The following is a 22,256-nucleotide window of genomic DNA, read 5'->3' on the forward strand; positions in this document are numbered from 1 at the left end:
CCATGTACATTCAGTTAAATTAATAAGGACATGCTAATGAATATTCATCTTAATGTTAGTTGACATTTGACATATGCAATCACATTTACCCATCAAGCTGCAGCATAGTGTAGCATTTATGATACTGTGGCCAGCTGGCTCAAATGAAGTATTGTAAGTCTGAAAAGCGAAAAGAGCAAGTATGAAAAAAAAAAGATTGTGCCTTGGATATACTGGATTAAACAAAACTTTAAATTTGATTGGTAAACATCCAACAGGTAGATGTGAGTGTGGTATGGATATGGAAACAGTAGAACATGTAATAATTAATTGTGGAAAATATAAAGCAAGTACAATAAATTAGGAAATATGATATAGAGACATTTAAACTTAATAAGATATTAATTAAACACAAAATAAATAAAGCGGTTATTACATGTTTGAAGGTAACAGGATTATATGTAAGACTTTAGATTGGGGAGCGGTTAACTGAAACGTGGGGCGTGCTAACCCCCTGCGCCACCACAGCACGCCCCATGAATATTTATGTTATTTCATAAAATTTCTTAAGAAAACTAAACTGATAGAAAGGATTTAGTGTTTTTTTTTTTAAGTTGCGCCCTGATCCACACTCCATACCAGTAGGTGGCGGTAATGCACACCATTAAGTTGCTTGCCAACCGCCATTAAAAACAAAAAGAAGAAGAAGAGCTTTCTGCTTCCGACTGTTTGGTTAAGGTAAGAAGTGTTTGTGTTATGTCCATAAAATATACTATTTAATTTCATTACTATATTATTAGAACTGCTTACAGTTGTTAAATGTAATGTGTTCTTTAAGAAATGTGATCGATTTTAAAAGTTTGACTGCTGTGGGATATTTTGTTGTGGCTCTGATAGCGTAGCTGCTAGCTTGATGGAACCACAATTTGTTCACATGTTAGCACTTTGCTAACTGGCTTTCGTGAAACCAGTTAGGCTACAAAATCTCTGTTAACATCAATCTGATCAGCTGAAATAAGGCAATTTTGTTTTACCTCAACCTAGAGCTATTGTGACTTGCAGAAATTGCCACAAATAACCGGAACTAGCATATTAAGCTACTTCACTGAATCAGTTGCTTCGGATACAGATACTCTCAGCTGCCATCTTGTGCCGACAGTGAAAAACAGCAGAACTACATAATATTAGCTTGGTATGATGTAAATTATAATTTTTGTTTGAATTACATAAAATAACTTCATGATCTGAGTTTTTTTTCATTATGCTTGGCCTATCAATAATTTCAAATAATAAAACATAAAATATCTGGGTTTATTTTGTTCATCCGAACCAGAACCTCCAGGTTCTCCGTTGTAGAGTTTTACTGAAAATCAGCGGAGAAATATCTGTAGCGCAGCAGCTGCGGTACAGTCTGCCCACTACAGTAGAACTGAACCGAACCAAACATGAACGTATTTCATCGCCTAACGAAAGACAAGGAAGCAAAGAGATTTCGGCTAAAGAAATCTGAACTTGATTACATTGCAGCATCCTTTAGCGTCGATGCCAATTTGTAGCGTGACGACGCCGGGCACAAACCAGACGGGCGCGCCTTGGCAGGCCCCGGCTAAATTTCTTCAGAAATTTTGTTTTTCTAGTCTATACAATAAGATTTAAGTTATTGTATTTTATTGTATATTATATATTGTATTATGTCATATATTCAGTTAAATTCAAAATATATTTGATATGCTTAGATACAGTCAATAAATAATGTTAACATGTACCATAAAGTGAAAATTTAAGCGAACGTGTTTGGAATGAGGATGCTTGTGGACTGGGGGGAGGGAGGGATTTCACAAATTTTCATTCAAAAAAATAAGCTTTTCCAAAATTTTGAAATTTAGTCTGTTACGCTTTTTTGACACAACTTCTCCTGCTGTAGAAAAAAATGATGTAAATGATACATTTATATAGAATAATTTATAAAAAGCAACTGAGTAATTTGTAGAATACTTGAGTTTATCTTATCTGGTACTTCATTCTGATGCCTGGCCCTATAATGCCTCAGCATTGAGGAGGTGGATTTATTTAAATAAGACAGTTCTGTCAAACATATGCAACACTTAACCTGCAGAACATAATATGAAAGTAGTCTAAGAGTCAATTTCAGCTGAATTTGGATTCAGATAGATCAAGTAGAAACGGAAAAGAACCGGATGAAACAACAACGAAGTGATAACCAATAGCTTATTTAAGATCAAAATGGTCCCAAACTACGAAACCTTTTGTTTACCTTGAGGCTGCTCCACAGTTGACGCTGTACCATAAAAGATCAAGAAATCTCTTGGCAAATGCATCCCGTTGACAGATTCGCTTCCTTATAAACACAGTTTGGTTCACCAGGGTCATTTCAAAACAGTTCCTGTATCGGTCACATGACTTGCTGAAAGCAATACACGCACCGACACGGGGTTTTGTCTATGGGCTTGACGCATCGGTGTTGCCGAACCCATCACTGATTTTAGATAACTTATACATTCCACTATTTTTGTAGATGACCAGACATATCCAATGGCAGCTATTGGATGTGTTGGAAACTGGAGTTTTGGCCTTGAGGGGAGTTGTTCTGCTGTTCTTCCACCAGGAGGAGCCCAGAGGTTGCTGTCTGATGGAGGGTGATTCCTGCGCACCTGCAAGTAGTTGGCTTCATCAACTCAAGCATAAGAGGAGCCAGTTCTCCAGCACCTGACTGTTAGCCTATTATGGTATTCTGAGCCCCTCTGAGGTTTACCTCCAAGTATTTTCCTGTTCTTTCAACCTGAATTTTTCTCTGACTTCCTCGTGGGTTTCCCCTCTTGACGCCTTGGAAGATGCCCACAGTGTTGCCGGAATTTTTCAGTTCCACTATCTAAGACCTCTTTGAGAAGATTCATCTGGTTTATTCATCCATGACTAGCGAAGATCTGCTGCTCTGTCAACAGTCTGGTTGATTACCTGCCTGCCCTTCAACGTTACTTACACGTGCAACCTTCAGAAAATTCTGCAAGACTTTCAATCATCTTAACCTGGACCTGACGTCTGTTTTCTCCACAAGCAACCTAAACTCCAGTGACCCAACCTCTCCCCCGGCAGATAAACCTCAAATCACTTAGTAAGCTTCATTCAGTCACCTTTTCAGTCTAATTTCAAACTGCCTTCTTACCTCTCATCTCCCCTACCTTCAGAACTCAGACGATCCTGATCCAGTATCTCCGGGACAAGAATCACATACTACACTCATTGTTCTGTTCAAAACAAACTTTATTCATCTGATTTCATGGTCTCCTGTATGTGTTCTGCATGTGGTCAAGTGAATAGCTCCCATTTTGACAGGATGTGTGGTGATGACATTTTAATGAATACCTTACTCCTAAAATGGGTGGGTCTTTGTGCTCTGGTCGCTATGAAAGTACCAGTAACCCTAGTGTATGAAGTAGTTAAAGATTTAGTAGGAATGGGCTTTGTAGAAGCCAGGGGGATTATGGGTTAAATGAAGGAATATATCTGAATCTTAGAGGTGCACCAAGAGGAATTCCAGATGAATTTAAAGCACAACACAAAATTATTGCAGGATTTGAATCCATCTTACGTTGGGTTACAATTAACAAAAATGTTGAATGGATTAACTATGTTTATTGTAACCATCGGAATGATAAACTTTACTGTTGAAGGATCTCCATGAAATGAGAATGGCAAGATAAAACAGATGAGCATTAATTGGATTTTGGCTAACATGGGAGGAGTTTGCCATATGTTCACAAATCAATGCTGCACATACATTCCTATGCATACTGCACCAAAGACACAGTTATTAAAGCAGTAATGACCAGGTTTAGTAAACTGAAAGCGGAAATAAAAGAGAATGCAGGACAGTACACTTGGTTATGGAAAGCCTGGAGGAAAGTTAACGTGAATGGGGAGCTTTAGCAGTCAAAATATGGTTAACTCTAGTAGTAATACTAATTGTTATTCTTCGTGTGTGTTATGTGTTCCCTGTCATGAGAAGATGGATCTTGAGGTCTATATACAGATGGATAACCAAGGACAGTGGACATCAGAAGGAATAGCACATGTGGCCACCTGGATGAGTGAAACCAGGAATTTTTTTGAAGGATGGAAAAGACTCGAGGACATTCTTGATGCCCGGACTAACTCACTTATGGATTTGTTTAATGGGTTAATGAGTTCAAGGGAATTGGAACAGAGCCTTGGACACCATTGATATGCACTATTACATATATTGATCATAAAAGTGTAATATTATGATCACTTAAGTACCCATGCTTACACTTTTAAAGTGTTAACTAAGTGTAAGTGGATTACACTTAGTTAATACATATAAGAACACGTCTGTGAGTATGAGTATGAATGTGTGAGAGAGTGCGTGAATGAATACAAGTGTCATACGGCTATACAATATTATTCCTACGAAGACTTTGGTTTATTATATTCTGTTACGACCCGGCTCGGCCAGGGGAAAGGGAAGTAACATTAAAGAAACCTAGGTGGTAAGGTTTAACAGTTTAGAGGTTTATTGTTTGGGTTCAACAAAAATAAAGGGGGTAAAAGTTAACAATAGTCAAAATGTAGTGACTAACAAAAGGGTACTAAACAAAACAAAACCCCAAAACAATCAGTTGTAAATCAAAGAACTTAACCAAACAAAAATAGACTTTCAGAACAGGGTACACAAAACAAACTACAAATCTCTAACAGAGGATCAAAGATCGCACACAGGGACAAAGTGAGTGACACAAGCTATCCAAGCTAACAAAGGTTGTCAGAGCTAACAAAGGTTATCAGAGCTATCAAAACAAGTTTACAGCAGTCAAACCCCTAACAAAGTGGCAAGCTGTCTAAACAAAGAAACAGCCGCGCCTTCTCCCAGGATGTCCTTGGTTCTTAAAAGGGAGGCCTCAACAGTGATTGGTGGAGCCGGCAATTGATGACCCAATCACAGTAGGCCTCAGGATGTGACACAGGACAAGCAGGGCAGCACCCACTTCCAGGTGGAGTCAATCTGATTAGCCACTGAAAAACAAGAAACAGAAAAAAAGGCCACTGGCCGTAACATATTCCAATACTCAATTACTCTGAACTATATGCGTTTTTATGGACACTTCTTCACAAGTTTGTCTGCCTGGTTCTCACCTGCAGCTCCGCTCCCTTCGTGCTCCTGGGTAAGCTACCTGCTATTTAGATTTTAATTTATTTTATCTGAATCCAAAGTTAATGGGTTCTCTGTTTCAGCCTTTCTGCTTTTATTTTTGTAATAATTGAAATTGTCCTCACACCTTTCCTTTTTCTTCTCAGGGTCCGAGTTGTAGGCCTGAATACAAATGTTTTAGGGAAATTGTTAATAAAAGATTGTGTAGAATTTAGTTTGTGTTCTGGTGCACTTTATACATAACTTTTTAAAAGAATCCTCTCCCCTCTCCCTTCTGGCCTCACATGGGGCACTTAGGTGCAGATAGACTGGTTGCGCTGGCCAGACAACATTTTTACTGGCCTAAAATGTGGCTGGAATTTGAGGACCACATTACCGAAGTGTTCCGATGTTTAAAAAAGTTGAAACCCAACAGAGTGATTAGAACACCCAACCAGACTATCACAACAACTGCACCATTTGAGATGATCTCAATCGACTTCCTTCACTTGGAGAAATGTAAGGGAGGTGAAGAATACATACTTATCATAGTGGATCACGTCACTAAATATGCACAGGCATATGCAACCAAAGATAAATCTGGGAAAACCGCAGCCAGGAAACTCTTTGATGACTTTAAAACATAATTTGGATTCCCATCCAGAATACACCACAATCAATGTATTCTGAAAGAAATTTGAAAACAGTCTCTTCAATAAGCTCCAAAGTTTCTGTAGCATCCGCTCATCTCACACCTCACCTTAAAATCCTCAAGCAATCTCTGAGAATGATTAAAAAAACTCTTATTGAAATGTTGTGAGGAGACACAAAAATCAAGATGGAAGGAACATTTAAACAAAGTGGTTCATGCTTAAAATTCTACTGTTAATGAAGCAACTGGATTTTCTCATTTTCTCCTTCTTTTTGGTCGTGAATGCTGCCCGTCGACCTAAACTAATCACATTCTGGCTATGCTGAGAAATTGAAAGAATTGCAATGGAAAACATTAATAAAAGTGCAAAAAGAGGACAGAAAAACAATAATCGTCGCACTTGGCGTTCCACCCTGAGTTCAGGTGGTGAGAAACCTAACACCAAGAGGAGGACCTGGAAAGCTTCATAGTAACTGGGAGGACATAATCTATGTTGTCAAAGCCCAGAACTGGCCAAACAGCCCAGTGTTTGTTGTAAAACCATTGCATGGAACAGGAAGGGACCAAGTGTTACATCACAACCTGCTATTACCATGTCCTTACCTGGTGGAAGAGCCCAACATCAGCGGTTCAAATCCCGGAAAAAAAATAAAAAAAATTAAAAAATCAAAGTAAGAAGAACAAAAAACCACACAACTGACCAAGATGTCAAACCTGCTGATACGGAAAGGTCCAATGAGAAAGACTACTATGTATGGACTGCAGCAAGACCTGCACCACCTTCACCCTTAAACTCTAAAATCAGAGGCTGAGTTGGACCTAAAGATCTAACTGAGCCAAACGAGGTCTTGGAGGAAGGAGAAGAGGAGATACATTCTCAAGAAGATGAGGTTGGTTCAGATGCTGCTAAATCTAATGATGGTCAAAGAGATGAAGGAGCATCTGGAGAACACCCAGGAAGGAGGAGGCAGCCCATGAGAATCTACACTTATGACCAGTTGTTTCACCTGACCTTTAAAGTCCTCAAGATCTGATCCACCAGAGTATATACACTCAGAAAACAACCCTAACTCTTCCAGGCAATCCTCATCCATATATCCTTATTACGGCATCACTTAAAAAACTAAATCAGTTCATGTTCATACTCATTTTGTTAGTTTAACAGGCTAGTTAATATTACAGTCTAATCTAATAAGAATAATAATCCATGGAGATTTGTGAAATTTTATGCTGTCAGTTGTGAGAACAGATTTATGTTTATATTGACAGTTTTTTTCCTAGTTTTTGTGGATATCTTTGTTCTGTATTGCCAACAATCTTAAAATGTTGTTAGGCAACATTTTTTTAAATGTTTAAAAAAACAACATTATGGATTTGTTTAATGGGTTAATGAGTTCAAGGGAATTGGAACAGAGCCTTGGACACCATTGATATGCACTATTACATATATTGATCATAAAAGTGTAATATTATGATCACTTAAGTACCCATGCTTACACTTTTAAAGTGTTAACTAAGTGTAAGTGGATTACACTTAGTTAATACATATAAGAACACGTCTGTGAGTATGAGTATGAATGTGTGAGAGAGTGCGTGAATGAATACAAGTGTCATACGGCTATACAATATTATTCCTACGAAGACTTTGGTTTATTATATTCTGTTACGGCCCGGCTCGGCCAGGGGAAAGGGAAGTAACATTAAAGAAACCTAGGTGGTAAGGTTTAACAGTTTAGAGGTTTATTGTTTGGGTTCAACAAAAATAAAGGGGGTAAAAGTAGTCAAAATGTACTGACTAACAAAAGGGTACTAAACAAAACAAACGCCAAAACAATCAGTTGTAAATCAAAGAACTTAACCAAACAAAAATAGACTTTCAGAACAGGGTACACAAAACAAACTACAAATCTCTAACAGAGGATCAAAGATCCCACACAGGGACAAAGTGAGTGACACAAGCTATCCAAGCTAACAAAGGTTGTCAGAGCTAACAAAGGTTATCAGAGCTATCAAAACAAGTTTACAGCAGTCAAACCCCTAACAAAGTGGCAAGCTGTCTAAACAAAGAAACAGCCACGCCTTCTCCCAGGATGTCCTTGGTTCTTAAAAGGGAGGCCTCAACAGTGATTGGTGGAGCCGGCAATTGATGACCCAATCACAGTAGGCCTCAGGATGTGACACAGGACAAGCAGGGCAGCACCCACTTCCAGGTGGAGTCAATCTGATTAGCCACTGAAAAACAAGAAACAGAAAAAAAGGCCACTGGCCGTAACATATTCCAATACTCAATTACTCTGAACTATATGCGTTTTTATGGACACTTCTTCACAAGTTTGTCTGCCTGGTTCTCACCTGCAGCTCCGCTCCCTTCGTGCTCCTGGGTAAGCTACCTGCTATTTAGATTTTAATTTATTTTATCTGAATCCAAAGTTAATGGGTTCTCTGTTTCAGGCTTTCTGCTTTTATTTTTGTAATAATTGAAATTGTCCTCACACCTTTCCTTTTTCTTCTCAGGGACCGAGTTGTAGGCCTGAATAGAAATGTTTTAAGGAAATTGTTAATAAAAGATTGTGTAGAATTTAGTTTGTGTTCTGGTGCACTTTATACATAACTTTTTAAAAGAATCCTCTCCCCTCTCCCTTCTGGCCTCACATGGGGCACTTAGGTGCAGATAGACTGGTTGCGCTGGCCAGACAACATTTTTACTGGCCTAAAATGTGGCTGGAATTTGAGGACCACATTACCGAAGTGTTCCGATGTTTAAAAAAGTTGAAACCCAACAGAGTGATTAGAACACCCAACCAGACTATCACAACAACTGCACCATTTGAGATGATCTCAATCGACTTCCTTCACTTGGAGAAATGTAAGGGAGGTGAAGAATACATACTTATCATAGTGGATCACGTCACTAAATATGCACAGGCATATGCAACCAAAGATAAATCTGGGAAAACCGCAGCCAGGAAACTCTTTGATGACTTTAAAACATAATTTGGATTCCCATCCAGAATACACCACAATCAATGTATTCTGAAAGAAATTTGAAAACAGTCTCTTCAATAAGCTCCAAAGTTTCTGTAGCATCCGCTCATCTCACACCTCACCTTAAAATCCTCAAGCAATCTCTGAGAATGATTAAAAAAACTCTTATTGAAATGTTGTGAGGAGACACAAAAATCAAGATGGAAGGAACATTTAAACAAAGTGGTTCATGCTTAAAATTCTACTGTTAATGAAGCAACTGGATTTTCTCATTTTCTCCTTCTTTTTGGTCGTGAATGCTGCCCGTCGACCTAAACTAATCACATTCTGGCTATGCTGAGAAATTGAAAGAATTGCAATGGAAAACATTAATAAAAGTGCAAAAAGAGGACAGAAAAACAATAATCGTCGCACTTGGCGTTCCACCCTGAGTTCAGGTGGTGAGAAACCTAACACCAAGAGGAGGACCTGGAAAGCTTCATAGTAACTGGGAGGACATAATCTATGTTGTCAAAGCCCAGAACTGGCCAAACAGCCCAGTGTTTGTTGTAAAACCATTGCATGGAACAGGAAGGGACCAAGTGTTACATCACAACCTGCTATTACCATGTCCTTACCTGGTGGAAGAGCCCAACATCAGCGGTTCAAATCCCGGAAAAAAATAAAAAAATTTAAAAAATCAAAGTAAGAAGAACAAAAAACCACACAACTGACCAAGATGTCAAACCTGCTGATACGGAAAGGTCCAATGAGAAAGACTACTATGTATGGACTGCAGCAAGACCTGCACCACCTTCACCCTTAAACTCTAAAATCAGAGGCTGAGTTGGACCTAAAGATCTAACTGAGCCAAACGAGGTCTTGGAGGAAGGAGAAGAGGAGATACATTCTCAAGAAGATGAGGTTGGTTCAGATGCTGCTAAATCTAATGATGGTCAAAGAGATGAAGGAGCATCTGGAGAACACCCAGGAAGGAGGAGGCAGCCCATGAGAATCTACACTTATGACCAGTTGTTTCACCTGACCTTTAAAGTCCTCAAGATCTGATCCACCAGAGTATATACACTCAGAAAACAACCCTAACTCTTCCAGGCAATCCTCATCCATATATCCTTATTATGGCATCACTTAAAAAACTAAATCAGTTCATGTTCATACTCATTTTGTTAGTTTAACAGGCTAGTTAATATTACAGTCTAATCTAATAAGAATAATAATCCATGGAGATTTGTGAAATTTTATGCTGTCAGTTGTGAGAACAGATTTATGTTTATATTGACAGTTTTTTTCCTAGTTTTTGTGGATATCTTTGTTCTGTATTGCCAACAATCTTAAAATGTTGTTAGGCAACATTTTTTTGTGGCAGATGGTGTTGCATCCTATAAGTATTTTATTTAAATTATTACTATTTTTTAATGTTATGGCTAAAACACTCTTTTATCCATTTATTTAATGTGTATAATTTGTCTTATTCATGTTATTGTTTAAAACATTATGCCTAGTTATTTTTGTTCGAACATAGATGTTTTACAGAATTAGAGCTGTGTGCTACGTGACCGGAAGTAGTGTCAGCTGTAAAGTTGTAACTGGAAGTAGAAACTATGTAATGGTTTTTCTGTGCTCCAATGTCCGACTGTTCCAGAGATTACAATTCCAAGAAAACTACACACCGAGTGGGGAAATCTAGTTGCTGAAACTGAAGGACTCTGTCTGTTTTATGAGTTCAACACAATGAAAGAATTGAAATACTTCAATAAATTTCTTTCACTGTTACCTTGTTCCTTTATTGACTGAAGCTAAATTTAAGTGGCTTTTTATGAGTTTTTCTTCCTTGCTGTTAAACTTTTCCTTCATTGGAGGTCCGGTAGAACTGTTCTAGATGTAGAACAGTTTGTTCTACCGGACCAAAAGGTGCCGGTAGAACTGTTTGTTCTGTTAGAGTAGATACTTTGTACAGAACACTGCGAAAATAAAAACCTCAAACTTTCGCGGCAGTTACAAGAAACAAAGTAACTACATTCAATAGACCTTTACATGATGTTCTGTATGAATCTTTATCTCTCCAGGGCTGCTGCTTTATAAACCACAGTTCTCAGCTCAGCGAACTTAGACATTGCTTGTTTCAACTTCTTTTCAGTCTGCCTTGGACAGGTAAGATTTTTTAATATCCAAAAGGAAAATAAAATTAACTGGAAAAAAGAGTATCTTTGTTTAGAATACACTACAGCAATTAAAAATATTGTGTGTTGATTTAGTTATAAAATTTATTTTATAGAAGATCATTTTCTTGTGAATTTATTAGGGGTGCACTGATTATAGGTTATAGGTTGACGGGCTTTGATGAATCCTGACTAAATTACAGAAAGATGCAGATTTTAAGATTAGCATCTTAAAATATTAAAAATCTTGCCGATTTCCATTTTGGCAGATATCAATTTTTTGTCTGAAATCTTGCTAAATATAGCAAGAAAGTTGATGAGTTGCCAACAGTGAGGTGAGTATTGTTAAGTACAAACATTTAGGCATGATCTGGTGGGCCGGTCCTCTGCAGCAGAGCAGAAGAAGAAAGCAGCTGATTTAAATACCTTTGCAGAGATAGATAAAATCGGTGGATAAGATCGGCTTCACATGTAAAAATATGTAAAAAAATTTCCCCAGACTTAGGGAAATCGACAGATAAATCAGTGCACCCCTAGAATTTATAATTTCACTTACAGTAATGTGGTGGAGCTGTGTGGCTGTTTGTTGAAATCAAAGATTTGTAGATATATAAAGCTGAATTTGTGTTTTGTTCATTGCTGGGAATCAGAATTGTTGAAACCAAAAATGTTGTAGCCACTTCTCAAGAGGACATCAAAATTGTTGGGAATCAGAACTCGCTTTGACATTTGGCTTATGTAATTCTTACAAATTGTAATCCATAATTTATTATTAATTAGTAAAGCCAAGCTCAGTCTCTCATGAGGGAATGAAGAAACTCTTCACACAATATGGAATGATCACTGATATGCTTATTTCTAATTGAGTCTCAGAATTTATTTACTAAATAGCCCAACTTCACAGCTGAATTATTCTGTGAATAATTTCTTTATTTATTTTCTGGCATGTAACCTAACTACTGACAAGATAAAATAAATATATAGAATAATAAAATGGGAATAAAATCAGATTAATGAATGAACTTCATTGTTTTCTTCACAAATATCTGCTGGCTATAACATTTTGTGTTATCTAGAACTGTTTACTAATGTTTCACCATCATTAACTGCTGCTCCCATGAACAAATACGCTCCATCTCAAAAGCCTGATATTAGATTACTGAAACACTTATTCAAATGTCATATCTGCTTATAGTGCCATTCATTTTAAGGATCTTATGTATAGCATAAATTAGAATAAATTCAGGATATGCTGCTAGCACAGGGCTATGATATGAATTGAATGGAATTAGTAATGGTCTTAATGGCTTATCTCTGTTCAGTTATCTTTTATTTTTGCATGTTAGCATATAACTTTCTTATACGATGTTATATAAATAAGTCATAGAAATAAGGAAAATGTCATGCACTATGTAAAAAACAATTTCATTTCTTTTCTCTCTATCTTTTAGCTTTTGACTACAGCTATGCTGCCCGATTCAACTTCAGCTCTTCTTCTCCTAAGCGTCCTCCTTGTTCACTCCTCTGTTCTGTCCTGTCGGATCGGGACCCAAAGCGAGTGTGATGCTGCTCCATTTGTACCAGGCTACAACCTGGTGGGGGAAGGTTATGATATAGTCAGACTGCAAAGAAAAGGAGCTTATGTGATTGATGTGAAGACTTATCTGAGCTCCGCTGACAGCTGTACTCTCTGCTCCAACCCTCTTCAAAACCATGCCTACCAAAAAGTAACTAAAAATGCATAAATAAACAGCTGTACATCTGACTAGAGATTAACAATAATGCGACTTTTCTCCACTTTAAGCTTCCATCTTCTGTTGTGGACTGGCGTGCCATCAATCGATGCACTGCTGAAATCTCCAGCAGTCATCACACCTCTGCCAGGTATTTAAACCTCATTGTGAACACTGTAAACATTGAATCACATAATTAAACTAACAAAGACGAGATTTTTTTTTACATGTTCCAATCAACAGAGTATATTTATTGGATCTTTATGTGGCAGACCAACACATAGTGGAAGTGGAATCAAAATATGAAAAATATGGTGTGCATTTATACTGGTTTAATGAAAAGTGTGTTTAATACCTGCTTAGAGGTTGTTATTTTAAAAAAAGTACTTTTAATCTGAAAATCGAGCCACATATGGAAGCACATTCAAATTTACTGAATATAACTGTAGTTTATGAATACCTACCTAATAAGTCTATGGTATTAAAATAACAATAGTCGAATCAACAATTTCACTAAGCTATAAAGCTTAACTACCTTATTAAAAATATGAAAAATGAACTGTATAGATGTTTAATAATGATTACATCCTTTAAAATGTCCAACAGCTCTCTGATTCAGGCTTACACATCCCACGACACCAATGATTGGTCGGTAAGAAACAACTCAAAGCTGAACATTTCAGAATATTTTCAATGGAGCCCTTATAACACAACCCTGATAGAAACCTTGCTGGTTGATTTTCTTTCTTTCACCATTTCAATTCAGTTAAAATGTGCTATTCCAAGAATTGTATTATCTTTTTTACTTTGCATTCAGTTAGAACTGAAGTAAGTGATTAGCATAGTGATAAAAAATATGGCTTCTTATTTAACACCTTATAAACTACATGTTTTGTCTGTATTTCATCAGTTTGGCTTGGATGTTCAAAATGTTCTGGAGTCTGGCAAGTCAGATGTGGGAGGCACCCGCTCCAACGCCTACAAGTTCGCTTCACAAAGGAGCAAAGAGGACCGCTACACTTTCAGCACACACAGCATCACCTGCAGCCATTATCGGTAGGATGGAAATTTGACTTTTTTCATTAAGTTCTGACCGGTCATGGTTATAAAAATATTTATCTAATTTTGTGTTGGTGTTTAGTTTTCGTGTATCAAGCACACCTAACTTAAGCATAGATTTCAAAAGGCAGTCAGAAAATCTGCCAAGTCACTACAACTCATCCACTGCAGATGAGTATGGAGATCTCATAAACACCTTTGGCACACACTACTTCAGACTGGTGAGAACTTTTGCACACACACAATATGAATTAGTTATAGACATTTTTCTACAGGGAAGCATTTTAAAGAACTTAAAACCTGTTTCAGGTTATTCTTGGAGGGCAACTAAAACGACTGACATCTTCACGAAGCTGTTTGTCCTCCCTGAATGGGTTAAGCTCAAGTGAGGTAACAAAATGCACAACACAACCGATTTTTACACAACCATGTATTATACTTCCATGATTCTAACGCCTACTGATGAGTCATATGTGACACCTATATTTTTTAACTTTGATTTTGATTTTTAACTTTGATGTCTAGTGGGCAGAAAGATACAATTGTCTGGATGATTTTTGATGGAAGTACCTGGGAGCAATCATTGGTCAACAGCCAAAAAATTGTCTGTGGTTATTCAGTTGTTTTAGGGTAATTTTGATGTACTGAATCCAAAAATCACAACTTTCTGAACTAAGCTACGTACATATTAAGGGATGCAGTCGTGATGGCAGATTACTGTTGGACTCTGAAGAGAGATATCCCTGCTGCAGAACACACGAGGCATTCAAAGAAACAGAAGTTCATGCCCCGAGTTTTGCACAATGAAGACTTAATTTTTAATTTACATGTACTTACCCTCATCAGTGTTTATTACTCAGTTTACAGAAATCCAAGTTTGTATCATTTAAATAATACACTCTGTTAGAACATTTTTTTTCATTGTCATTTTTGGATTCAAAGGTGCAAAATAGTCCCAATTCAGTTAAAAAAAAACATAGACAACTTCCAATCAATATTTTTTTGTTACTTAGTGTAATCATAGTCGTAATCATAGTCTTACTGTCTTACTGGTGTTTAGAACCAGAAAGTTACTGGAGAGCCAGTCACTGATACAGGACATTGGACAAGGTTGGCCGACCTGTCCTGATGTGGACTTAATGGTATTTTACCATAAATTAGAGCAAATTATTATTATTGTGGATCCGTAGTTTTTTTTGTCTTGCTATGAGTTAGTTTGTAACCATTTTGTCTATGCAATACAATTTATTTGTTGACGCATTAGCACAGTATATTGTGCATTATATATTCTGCTATATTGTATATTGTATAGGCACATGAATATTACATGGTTTAATGACAATTTTAGATAGTTATTGAGTTGGTAAGTAATAGGTTTGTTTAAATTGAGGCAATGAATTAAATAAGTGTTCATGACTTCTCCCTACTCCTTTTCAAACAGAAAAGTAGTGGTAAACTCATTGTTTTGTTCTTGGTTGTGTATGCACAAGTTTTCTGTCTTACTGATTGCGTGTTTTTTGTTTAAAAACCTATTTCAAATAAATAAATCAAATCAATCAAATCAAATATTTTTAATTGTAAGTGTGTCATGAGGAGGAAACAGTGTGCCACGTCTCAAAATATAACATTCTTGATTCGGGTCACGTGTGTTTACGTATTGTTTTTGTGAACTTATACCAGTTGTCCAGTAGGTGGCACTGTGTACAGTCACATATTAAATTACAGTGGTGTTTCTTAGGCTGCACTTATATTATTACCAAATGAAGTTGATCACTTCCAATAATCTATTTTAAGTATGTTTAAGAGTTATTTTTTTGTTTTCTTCTTCTTTTTTGTATTCTTCTCTGTTTGTGTCTGTCTCTTTAAGGAAATGTCTGGAGTAGTGCAACTTTAAAAAAACAAATCTCTTTGCTGTTCTTTCCCCCAGGTCCACTCCTGTTTATCTATGGGTGTTGCTGTTGGCTTGGGAAAGACGCAACTCACTAGTGCTCTTAAGTCTTGCAAAAATGTCCTACAAAACCAGGACTCCTCCACTAATTTCAGCACTGGTCTCCACCAACACTACACAGAGGTGTCTGGAGGAGATGGTTGGTTGGGGGAGTTTACAATTTCCAAAAATGATTCCATAAGCTACACAAAATGGCTACTGAGCCTGAAAAATACGCCAGATGTTGTTTCGTTCTCCCTTCGACCGCTCTATCAGCTTGTGCCAGGCCAGCTTCAAAAGGCAGGGATGAAAACTGCTATTGAGCAGTATTTGATGAACAATGCTGTGAAGAAATCACCCCAAGAACCACACTGTGAGACCACCACTCCTAATTTGTCCTCTAACTGCTGCCCTCAGCAAGCCTTAAAGGGAACTCTATCAGTGACCATTATTCAAGGCTACAACATCAGTGGAGATATTGCTGGGAGAACTGAGTGGTGGGTTGATGCAAAGGTAGAATACTATGACCTAATGATACCTGATAAGCACACCATTTATATAGTTCTTCCTTTGTTCACAGTTTTGTTCACATATGGTACGGTTCCACAAAACAGAGCACCCACATGGTCAAATCCAACAATCCGAAGTTCAACGAGAATTTTGATTTTGGCAAGGTCAGTAAACGTTATCATCACAGGTCTACTTAAAAAATCTCAACAGAGAAACTCATCCATTTACTCTGCTGATGCAGAAGAATTTATAATGTTAATACCAGCATTTATCTTGGCGAAAATAAAAACTCAATTAGCAGAAGTGAGGAGAATTGAGTTTTTATGCATCAGTTTTGAAAGAAAGCTGATCCATTCATTGGTGCCACCAAAACTATTTGTTACCAAACATTTCATATTGGGTCAAATATCATTTACTATCAGAAATAAGTTGTAGTTTAAATTGCAAATAAATTAATGTTCATGAACTAATGTGTCCTTCAACTTGTTTGCATGAGACAGCAGCCACAATAACAAGAAAAGAGCTCCTCCCTTTAGGCCTGACTCGTTCTTGTTTCGGTTCTCACAACCAACCTGGATGTCTGTGGACATGCGGCTCCCACACTCACTGCTCTGCTTACCTGTTGTTGAGTCAGGAAGTGATAACTCTCTTTTATTGCTTTTAACATAAACATTTGGCTATCCAAACAACAAATGTCCAAAACGTACTTTTAATGTCAAAGTACTCCAATCCTACTGATTGCTTATTTTCTTGTTTTTAAAAACCTGTTTGAAATAAATAAATCAAATCAAATAAGACAAATCAAAGTAAACATGATATGTAATGCAGACAAACAGCATATGGTGTAGGGAAACTTGGGGAATGGACAATCAACTCTATTCTTAGTTCCAAGTCCAGTAGGTGGCACTGTGTACAGTCACATATAGATTCTTTATGTTTTGGGATGCCGAGTCAGCACTTGCATGAAAAAGAATTTGGTTTTACTTGATTAGACAATACATATTTCACGGTGTTTATGGTCAAGTACAAATAAAAGTAAAAACATAAAAGAATCTGAAAATATTTGAACAGAAACCACTTTACACATATATTGTGTAAACAGACACAGCCCAGCTGATGTATTTCATATCTTGTGCTGTTGTGTTTCAACTAAGATTACACTGCATTTATCAACTTTTGAGATGTGTTTTATTTTCTATATCACGTTAAAAAGTTGACTTTGAACTGGAAAATATGCATCTGAAAGATTCTCCATTCCAATTTTCTCATGAAGGTGGACACAAACAACGTTCTGAGGGTTGAAGTTTGGGATAAGGACTTGTTCTATGACCAGTTTCTCGGAGACTGCAGGCGGAACCCGACCCCGGGCACTCATCATATCAAGTGCTCAATAAAGAGAGGGCGCCTTGAGTTCACATACACGCTGACCTGTGACCCATATCTGACTGGAGACCGGTGCGAGCGTTATAAACCATCTCCTGACTGACAGGAGCTTGGTGATCTTTGGAAATTAAAGCTTTTCATTTCATCACGTAATATTAACTCACTAAATCTGGTAAAAACTCAAAATCATTAATCGTTTAATTTTGTTAAAGACCCAGTTAAATGTACAATAAAAAATATTCAAGATTCTGTGTAACATTTAATCACAAGAAATAACTATGCTTTAATATATGCAACCAGAAACTGTGTTCCCTTTAATGACAATAAAATGTTTTAAATTGCTACACATTGGTGACTTCATATATTGTCAACAGATCTTGTATAATTAGTTGTAGAGAAGTAATTATGAATTATGACTTATTTATGTTACTATAAAATAGCAAGTTTGGTGAGCTATGTAGTTCACTAACCATAAACTGTTTATAGCTTTATGTCCAACTAAAATAAACATTTTTACATGATTTTCTCAAGATTTGGTTTGTTAGAAACAGCAGAGATGTAGGTATGCTAAAAAAGTATGGTCAGACCTTCTGTTTTCAGCAAAGCGGAGAACAAGGGGACATATTTTTCAACCTGATTATTGTTTCCTTGGGGTTTAATGGTTAAAATCAAGAGGCGCTGATGAAATTTATTAATTGAAATAATCTCCCATCATCTAGTCATGTTTGAAAACAGCAAAGACATCTCATGAGCCACAATGTTCAATGTTTTTTTGTTATTCTTATTTATTACATAAAAGGTCCAGGCACCACAATTTCACAGTTTTCCTTTAGAACAGTGGTCCCCAACCTTTTTAGTACCGCAGACCGGTGAAGTCTTCGCAAATTTCCTGCGGACCAGGGGGACGAGGGTCCAGTTGCTAAACTGTTCATATAAATAATATAATTTCTTCCTAGAGACGGACAAAGTGCTCCTCCGAGTTTGGCAAATTTCTCCTTTTTAAATCTGCCAATTTACTATATTTCAAACACCTCCATTAATGATGACAAATATGCTCTATGTTTCATCAGATGCAGCATTTTAGCAGAGTAGAAAAAAGGGATTTGGATGAGCTATAGGAGCCATTTCAAGGCCAATCAAATGGCATCATTTAGTTTGTTTGGGGAACAATTTTGTATGTGTTCGTAATGATGCGCTCAAAAATCCAGGGCAACTTTTACAAAACTTAAAACATCAATCAGATGCCATTTGCTACATACAAATTTCTTTAGTCAGATTTCCTACTTATCAGTTAAAAAGGAATTGTTTTTTCCTTTTTAAATCAAATTTATTTGATCCAATAAATTTGGTTGGATCAAATTTATTTGTTCCTATCATATTTTACCCAGTAAAATATGATTTTATCAGATTTTATCATACAGTATCATATGCCAGGTCTGAACAGGCCTGTAGTTCAGACCTGGCAGGCCCAAATATATTGTGAGGTTCTGCTGGGAATGTCTGGCAGAGTCTCTTGTGAGATGATGCTTTAACTCCCATCTCCTGGAGGGTTTTGAACACATTCCAGAGGAGATAAGGGACATTGAGTATGAGTGGACCTTGTTCTGCGCCTCCATTGTCGAGGCTGCTTTTCGGAGCTGTACCCGCAAGGTTGTCAGTGCCTGTCTCGGTGGCAACCCTCGGACCCATTTGGTGGACAACTTTGGTGAGGGACGCTGCAAGGCTGAAGAAGGACTCCTGCAGGGGCCTTTTTGGCATGAGAGACCCCAGAAACAGTTGATGGGTAAACTGCATGCGGCTCGGGTGGTTGCTGAGGCAAGAATTCAGGCATGGGAGAAGTTTGGAGAGAACATGAAGAAAGACTTCGGTACAGCTTCAAGGCAATTCTGGTCCACCATCCGGTGTCTCAGGAGGGAAAAGCAGTACAGTACCAACAATGTTTATAGTGGGGATTGTGTGCTGCTGACCTTGACTCAGGATGTTGTGGGCCAGTGGGCAGAATAGATTGAAGACTTCCTCAATCCCACTAACACGATTGGAGACTGGGAATTCTGGGTCGAGCTCTCAGATCTCTGGGAATGAGATCTCCTGGGTAATTATAGAGCTATTTGATGGAAGGGCCCTGGAGTGGAAGAGATTTACCCCGAGTTCCTTAAGGGTCTGGATGTTGTAGGGTTGTGTTGGGTGACATACTGTAACTCTGCAATATTGCATGGACATCGGGGGAGGTTCCCCTGGATTGGCAGACTGGAGTGATGTTCTTCCTATTTAAAAAGGGGGGCCAGATGGTGTGCTCCAATTGCAGAGGGGTTGTTAGAGAAATTGTATATACAATTATGTTATCAAACATTTGCTTCTTTTGTTCATGCATCATGAATGTTGAATTACTTTAACTATGTTTCTGAGTATGTTGAAGGAGGCCGTGCTGAAGGATGCAGAGACAGCCGGCGCCAGCTTGTTCTAATCAGACGGCTACACATTCATGTTTATTCTTCATGTTTATAATAAGATAGTTTATAGCGTAATGGTGCTGATTAGCCTTATACAGTCATACTGTCCTTAGTAAATGCTCTAGTTTATCTTATGAAATCGTGAATCACATTGCAGCAGCATATTTTTTGTTTCCTCCCTTAGAGATGCAACGTGCATTGTGATTAGGGCATACCCTGTTTCAATAAAAAGAGAGGGCTCGGCAGGACGTATTTTCAGAGCGGGTCGAGATTGTAATTGAGTACGTCTCTGTCCATTCTCCTCGTGAGTAAAAAGAAACTAACTCTCTTGTCTTTTCCTGTGTATTTCAATGTTCTGGGTGATTAAACCTGACAGGGGTCACACTCTTAAGCCTACCTGACAAGGTCTATTAAATGATGTGGTCCCATTGACTTTATCAGGTCGTGATCTATAGCTTTCACTAGAGCAGTTTGCAGCTGAGTGTGAAGTGGCTGGGATGAGGACCAGTGGCTACAAAATCAGATTCCATGGTCTTGAGCTGGAAACTAACATATGCAACCTTCGGAAACCTCTGTAACTCCTCCAATCGTCTGAACCCAGACCAGACATCTCTTTCCCCCACAAGCAACCCAAACTCCGGTGACCCAACCTCTCACCCTGGTGGATAAACCTCACTTCACTTAGTAAGCTTCATTCAGTCGCCTTCTCAGTCTCATTTCAAATTGCCTTCTTACCTCTCATCTCCCCTACCTTCAGAACTCAGACGATCCTGATCCAGTATCTCCGGGACAAGAATCACATACTACACTCATTGTTCTGTTCAAAACAAACTTTATTCATTTGATTTCATGGTCTCTTGTATGTGTTCTGCTTGTGGTCAAGTGTCAAGTGAATAGCTCCCATTATGACAGGATGTGTGGTGATGACATTTTAATGAATACCTTACTCCTGAAATGGGTGGGCCTTTGTGCTCTGGTTGCTATGAAAGTACCAGTAACCCTAGTGTATGAAGGAGTTAAAGATTTAGTAGGAATGCATGACAATAAAACAGGGCTTTATAGAAGCCTGGGGGATTGTGGGTTAAATGAAGAAATATATCTGAATCTTAGAGGTGCACCAAGAGGAATTCCAGATGAATTTAAAGCACAACATAAAATTATTGCAGGATTTGGATCCATTTTACGTTGGGTTACAATTAACAAAAATGTTGAATGGATTAACTGTTTATTGTAACCATCGGAATGATAAACTTTACTGTTGAAGAATCTCTGGCCCTAGGAGAGCAACTCCATGAAATGAGAAGAATGGCAAGACAAATAAGCTGAGCATTAATTGGATTTTGGCTAACATGGGAGGAGTTTGTCATATGTTCGCCAATCAATGCTGCACATACATTCCTATGCATACCCCACCAAAGGCACATTTAAAGCAATAATGACCAGGCTTAGTAAACTGAAAGCGGAAGTAAAAGATAATGCAGGACAGAACATGCATGGAGGTCATGGAAAGCCTGGAGGCCTTTCCATGACCTCCATGGAAGGCCTCTATCTTGACCCAATCTTTTGCAGTCAAGATAGGCTTAACTGTAGTAGTAATACTAATTGTCATTCTTCTGCTTGTGTGTTGTGTGCTCCTTATCACGAGGAGATGGATGTTGAGGACTATATAGAGATGGATGACCAAGGACAGTGGACATCAGACTTATGCGCATGGCCACCCGGACCAGTGAAACCTGTGAAACCAGGAATTGTTCAAAGGACTGCCAGGGACACTTTTGATGACTCAACTAACTCACTTATGGGTTTGTTCAATGGATTCATGAGTCAAGATAGATTCATGATTCATGATTCATGAGTCAGAGCTTTGTATGGAATGAATGAACTTGTATGGAAGCACACCGTTCAGGGTTTCCCCCAGAAAACTTGCTAAGTGCGGTGGTGGGGGCGCTGAGCTGGTCCATAAAATCATTAAATCATAAACTGAGTTAACAACTGAAAGAATTCCTCTTCTTGTGGTTTAAGGTGGTATGTTCACCTTAAATGTGAAAGTGTTTTTGGCTCCGTACACCAGTGTATTCCTAGAGCTCTTTCAGTAGGCAGAGTGTCTTTGTATGCTATGAGAAGTATTTGTGAGGTCTGGGCCTTGTGTAATTTTATCCTGTCATTGGTGAGAACAGATTTATGTTTATATTGACAGTGTTTATACCATTATTTAGACAAGAATGCCACAGACAGTAATTAAACAAGAATAA

The 22,256-nt window shown here is 37.9% G+C and overlaps 1 protein-coding gene across 1 annotated transcript; it reads left to right on the forward strand.

The window, feature by feature from the left end:
• The first annotated feature begins 687 nt into the window (after window positions 1-687).
• Window positions 688-17,810, forward strand: LOC102216951 (perforin-1-like). Its single transcript, XM_023334454.1, has 11 exons — window positions 688-717; window positions 10,850-10,934; window positions 12,394-12,669; window positions 12,747-12,826; window positions 13,282-13,327; window positions 13,586-13,731; window positions 13,817-13,955; window positions 14,044-14,124; window positions 15,662-16,158; window positions 16,242-16,335; window positions 17,445-17,810. The coding sequence occupies exons 3-11, from the start codon at window positions 12,409-12,411 to the stop codon at window positions 17,655-17,657; spliced, it is 1,557 nt and encodes a 518-aa protein (XP_023190222.1). The 5' UTR covers window positions 688-717; window positions 10,850-10,934; window positions 12,394-12,408; the 3' UTR covers window positions 17,658-17,810.
• Window positions 17,811-22,256: the final 4,446 nt, after the last annotated feature.

This window comes from Xiphophorus maculatus, chromosome 5 (assembly GCF_002775205.1).
Source record: "Xiphophorus maculatus strain JP 163 A chromosome 5, X_maculatus-5.0-male, whole genome shotgun sequence".
NCBI lineage: Eukaryota > Metazoa > Chordata > Actinopteri > Cyprinodontiformes > Poeciliidae > Xiphophorus > Xiphophorus maculatus.

What these genes read in the sequence shown, in the direction of transcription:
- LOC102216951 (XM_023334454.1), top strand. Translation starts at nt 12,409, where the DNA reads ATGCTGCCCGATTCAACTTCAGCTCTTCTTCTCCTAAGCGTCCTCCTT. An exon ending in AAAACCATGCCTACCAAAAA is followed by an intron (nt 12,670 to 12,746) that starts GTAACTAAAAAT and finishes CTCCACTTTAAG; the next exon opens with CTTCCATCTTCTGTTGTGGA. An exon ending in ATGGGTTAAGCTCAAGTGAG is followed by an intron (nt 14,125 to 15,661) that starts GTAACAAAATGC and finishes TCTTTCCCCCAG; the next exon opens with GTCCACTCCTGTTTATCTAT.